Genomic DNA, 5572 nt, shown 5'->3' with positions numbered 1-5572 from the left:
GCTGCGTGCGGGAACCCATAGGCCTTTTTTAGACGCCTACATTCATTCCATCAAGCTTTTTCATACATGTTATCTGTCAAGGCAGACAGACCTTTGGGAAGTTGTAATTGTCTGCATAAGATTTCCTTTTAGTGCTGAATTTTTAGCATTGTATGATTGAATAAGAGGGCGGTTCAACCTTATATCCTTATACAATAAGCTGCATAAATTGCCTAAATGAATAGGAAGGAAGACATTCTAACTTTATATAGCCACCTTTCAGTCTTCCAGTCCTGCAAAAGTGATAAAACTGTTAGGAAGAGGCAAAAACTTTTGAAATGAAAAAGAGTATGAGTAGGCCAGATAAGACACTACATTTATAATCTGAAATGAACAAATTTGTGATATGAAGTAATATACTCAATAGCCATCAAAGATTTTTCTTTCAGTGTAACATAGCTTGTTTCCATGGAATCAATGTGAAAAAAACTTTACACTAGGAGATGGGTGATGATTTTCTCAGCTAAAAAATTATGAAAGAGAGTTGCATGTCTATGCTTAATTAGAGTAGTGTTTAGCATGTGTGAGTCTATAATATAACTATTCAGTTTGTCTTTGAAACATCTGATTGACTTTATGTTCTTGCAGTTATTCTTAGGTTTCTTTTTTATATTAGTCCCTTAAATCTTTAACAATTTGAAGTTAGCCTTTCAAATCATTGAAATTTCTGTTTGGTCACTCAGTTCTCATAAGTTATCTCAAATTTAGTCCATCAACTCATTGAAATTGATATTACATCCCCCAATCACTAAAGTTGTCACAAGTTAATCCCTCCGATCAAGAGAAACAGTAGCAAGATATAGACATTGGTAGGAGAAGTAACTCTTCGCATTTTCTCATATACAAAAAGCCTATAGTCGTCCTCTGCTACACGTCACTTGAACACTCACATAGTTTAAAGTCTAATGATATAATTATACGTTGGAAGTGAAACATCCACTGTTAAGGTGTCTCAAAGACAGAAGAAGAAGGCCATCCATTCTCATTGAAATAGCTACCATATGACGATCTCAAATACTATCAGCCATCAACAAATAACAGTAGAAGCAACTCTTTGCATTTTCTCATACACAGAAAGCCTAGAGTTGTACTCTACTATACACCACTTGAAACATTCACATAGTTTAAAGTCTAACGATATAATTATAATCTGGAAGTGAAACATCCAGTGCTGAGGTCTATAACATCTGGTGAAAAGTTGAAAATTGAACTATTGTTAAGCCCCTTCATCAAGGAATTAGCGACAGAAGTCTACACGGTCTAAAGACAAACACCACTTTCTGTTTGGTTCACTCAGAAACCTTAGAAAACGAGTGGAACCCGCTGACAGACCCACCACGAAAAACATTTTGGCCAAACTGGTTTCATGAAATTGTGTTTGGTTCATCAAATTTTTTCAGGAAAAGGTTTTTGAAAAGTCAGAAAACATTATTTTTTTCATAAAAGCCTAATTACGAGCTTTCTCCACAGAATTGGGCTGAAAAGCTACTTTTTATTATTGTCATATCCATCTCATCAACTAGAGCCTTAGTTGTATCGATTTTTTCTTCAGTACAAAGGCCCCAAGTAAGAATGACATACAAAGTCAAGTCTACTTACCCGCCTTTTCCCTTTATTTCTACAACCAAATCCATTACCCTCTTTACATTCTTCTTCTAGAAATTCCAATGAATAAGAGCAGTGTATATCAGTTCATTAGCAGCAACAGCAGTGTATATCAGTTCATTAGCAGCAACACCAGCGTTAACCATTGCTTAGAAAAAAATCTTCTGCATCTGCAACCCTCCCTTCTTTACAAAACCCATCCACCAAAGCCGTGTATGTAACAACATTAAACTCCACTTTCTTCCTCGCGTTTCATCATCCAGCAATCAAAGCTTCCTTAAGGTTGTCAGCCTTACAATTCCCATCTATTAAAGAAGTATATGTGAACTCATTGGGTGTTAAGCCTCTTATTCTCATGTCCACAAAGAACTTCATTGCCTCATTCATCATTCCTTCCTTGCAAAATGCATCAATAAAAGTGCTAAAGTTAACCACATTGGGTCTTATATCATTCCTCCTCATCTCATTTAGGTAACCAAGTGACTTTGGCACCTTTCTACACTTGCAAAGGCAGTTAATGAGTGCAGTATAGATTATCACATCATGCTTGCAATCAACCATTTTCATCTCACCAAGAAGTCTTTCTGCTTCTTCCAACTCCCCACACTTCCCATTTCAATCAATGAGAGAAATATAAGTAACAACATCCGGTGAGCAATCAATCTCTTTCATCTTTTAAAAAACCTCCCTTGTAGTCTCCAAATCCACCTCTTTACACAAGAAATCAATCATAATATTGAAAGTAAACTCAGTAGGAGACATATTTGATCTCATTATATCATCAAAAAACCTCTTTGACGCTTCACTATTTCTTTTACACTCCTTTTTCGTAGATTGAAAGCATGTGGTATAAATCACGTTCATGGACACGTTCTTGTATCCTGATTTATTTTTAGAGTTATGCATATAATTCATTCTACAAACTACATCAAAAAACTAATGAAGTATTTTATACTTGTAGTTCTATCTACTTAGTACTCTAACAAATTATATGCTATGCAAGAAATCGATATTTAGAATTCAATTTAAGTTATTTTATTAGTACTTATACTATTTACAATAGAGCAATATAAGCTCCAATTGATCAAATTCTAATCATAAGAAACTAATTCCATCACGCAAGTTCCAAATTTTACATGGATTCTATATTTACAAAACCAAATAAGTCGTTGTTCATTGCATCCCATCTTCTTCATCTAAACAAACCAAGTCTACGATATCAATTGCAGCAACCTTTGAAGAACCGAGCTTTATCACAGCGTTATGTATTCTCTTAGGCGGAAGCCCATTCTTCATTGGCACATCATTACCTTTTTTTTCCTTCTTGAAGGCTAGCAGGAGGCAAGAAACATTCCATGGTTAGGCCCTGTATATTGAAATCTACCTCTTCTATTGTCCATAACTCCTCCATTTGCGTTCTCACATGTCCATCTATAGTCTCACCGGACCTGAACAATGAAACCGACATCCTTCCACTGGGAGCAATCTTAATGCCATCAACATGCCGATATTCTTCCATTAATGATTCCATGGTGGTGTTCCAGTAAAAAGTATTGTCTATCAAAGTTATCTTTTCCTCTATTAAATTAAAATATTTGTCTTATAACTAAGATGTTTATTTGCAATTTTATTTCATATGTTTAATTTTTTAATAAATATTCTCTAAAAAGATATTTATTTTGAAAAGAAGTTATAAATTGAATTAACAATAGTTACAATAATAAAATATAACAACCAAATTAAGATGATTTGAGTTAATACTAACTTTTTATTTTTGATATTTTTGTTAGGTTTAAAGATTAAGAACAACCATCTACTACAGCAAGGAAAACAATATACATTTCTAAAGAAATTTACAAAAGTAATGCTTTATATAGGTTGTATAGTAATTATAACAATAGTTTTATTAGTGTTGCAATTACTATGTTAACTTAATTGAATTTAACTACATTATGAAAATTTTCATTGTGTCAATTATTAAAATTACATAATGAATGAATTTATAACATTTAAATTTTAAAATTTAAATTTATTATCTGACAAAAATAAATTAGCATTCAATTCTTGTGCAGTTCAAATAATATTCTCACAAGTTTGCATCAAAAATTATTGGAAAAATCAAATGGAATCAAATGAAGTTAGTCAAACAAATTTAATTTTTCTGATGCATCCTTAAGATAAACAATAACAAATAATACTAATATATTCATATAGATCAATCAACAAAATCAAAGAAAATCAAAAGAAAAAATTATTACAATGAGCTAACTAATAAGGAGAGAGAAGCTTATATTGGAAGGGTGTGTCGAAATAAGAGAATAAAGAGGACTATGGATAATAGTCAAAATACAAAAGAGCAGTCAATGAAAAGAAGTGCAAGTTGGCTCGAACGAGCATCCAATTACCAAGTTGAATGCAACAGTGAGCTTTGATAACTTTAAAAATATAATAATTTAAGTTTTTACTATATATAAAATTAGCTAATAATATATTACAATCATATAGGAACAAATATATCAAGGCTGTCTTGTTCAGAACTACAAAAGCTTGGAAAGATAGCAAGTTGCATCCATTATGGAGAAATAAAATTTGAATATGAGAATCCATCTTTTTGCTGCAATAATGGAAAAACAGTACTTGTGGAACCTTATATTCCAGATGAGTTACATATTTTGCTAACATCGGAATGTAATGAGGGTGTTGAGTTTAGGAGAAACATTAGAGCATGCAATAATGTTTTCTCATTCACTTCATTGGGGGTAGCAATTGATAAAAACTTGGCATCTTCAAGGCATGGAATATACACTTTTAGAGCACAAGGTCAGTTTTACCATAGTTTGCCTAGATTGATACCACAAAATGATAGACCATGCTTCTTCCAGTTATATTTTTATGATACAGATAATGAATTGCAAAATAGGATGAATGTCGTACAAGAAGGAAAATTAGCAGAAAACACAATGGAGACTATGATGAAAATCCTAGAAGACAATCCTTATCCAAAATTTCTACGGAGGCTTAAAGATGTACCAATGTTGAGAGAATTACAAATTTGTATCTAAGAACATTAACCTTGACCAAAGGATTTATAACTATCCAACAGCAGAGAAAGTCGTGGCAATTTGAATAGAAGAAAACAATCCAAATGAACCATTAAATAGAGAGATTATAATACAAGAGCACTCAAAACAAAGGTAGGCCTGTCCATCCGGCCCGGCCTGGCCCGAAAATCCGAGCCCGGGCCGAGCAAAACTGAGGTCCAGACCCGGGCTGGCCCGGAATTTTTTCAATTTTTTTCAAATTTTTTAGATTTTATTTAAATTTTAAATTATACAAAAAAAAGACAAGAAAAATAATAAAAAACAATAATTTTATTAATCACTTAAAATGATATAAATTACAAATAAAAAATGATAAAAACAAATTCTTTATTAATAATTAATAAATCATTTACAATTACAAGTACAAATTTATTTTGGAATTAATCGCATCACAATAGATAAGTAAATCCTAACTAGGTTGGCACCTACTCACCTATATCACTATCATTTGCAACTATTTCCAAAATAATTTGTAACAACCGTGAATTTTGATACGTATTTAAATAAATTTTTCTAGTATTTAAAATAATATATTATATTTTATTAATACTTTTCCTAATTTCTGGAATTTTCTGAGTTTTCAAAATAAATAAATAATAAAATATATAGTCTTGTATTTTTAATTCTGCTAAATATTAATTTACGGTTTAATAATTTTTATATATAATCTTTTGGTGATTAATATTATTAATGACCTTGTTATTATTAATGTAAACTTGAGTATAGTACAGTAGTATATAAATATTAATAAAAAAAGATTTTTGGTTGATTATTAATTATTAAAATAATTCAGAATATTAGTTGAGATTTTCGAATTTTTCCCTCTC

The 5572-nt window shown here is 31.3% G+C and overlaps 1 protein-coding gene across 1 annotated transcript; it reads right to left on the bottom strand.

Annotated features, from left to right (window-relative positions):
* On the bottom strand, positions 1900 to 3175 carry LOC109835766 (putative pentatricopeptide repeat-containing protein At2g02150). The gene is made up of 3 exons (XM_020403784.1): positions 2955 to 3175; positions 2329 to 2560; positions 1900 to 2250 (listed from the first exon to the last, which is right to left on the bottom strand). Exons 1-3 carry the CDS (start codon positions 3173 to 3175, stop codon positions 1900 to 1902), a joined length of 804 nt encoding a protein of 267 aa, XP_020259373.1.

The sequence above is a fragment of the Asparagus officinalis genome, chromosome 1 (assembly GCF_001876935.1).
Source record: "Asparagus officinalis chromosome 1, Aspof.V1, whole genome shotgun sequence".
Lineage (NCBI taxonomy): Eukaryota > Viridiplantae > Streptophyta > Magnoliopsida > Asparagales > Asparagaceae > Asparagus > Asparagus officinalis.
Note: the sequence above shows the minus strand (reverse complement) of the source record. Positions and strands in the feature narration are given on the sequence as shown.

Excerpts from the sequence above, each read along its gene's own strand:
- LOC109835766 (XM_020403784.1), bottom strand. The coding sequence starts at position 3,175 with ATGGAATCATTAATGGAAGAATATCGGCATGTTGATGGCATTAAGATT. Across the intron at positions 2,561-2,954 it reads CTTCAAGAAGGAAAAAAAAG|AATGAATTATATGCATAACT; the intron begins GTAATGATGTGC and ends TGTAGTTTGTAG. Across the intron at positions 2,251-2,328 it reads ATTTGGAGACTACAAGGGAG|TGTGGGGAGTTGGAAGAAGC; the intron begins GTTTTTTAAAAG and ends TGAAATGGGAAG.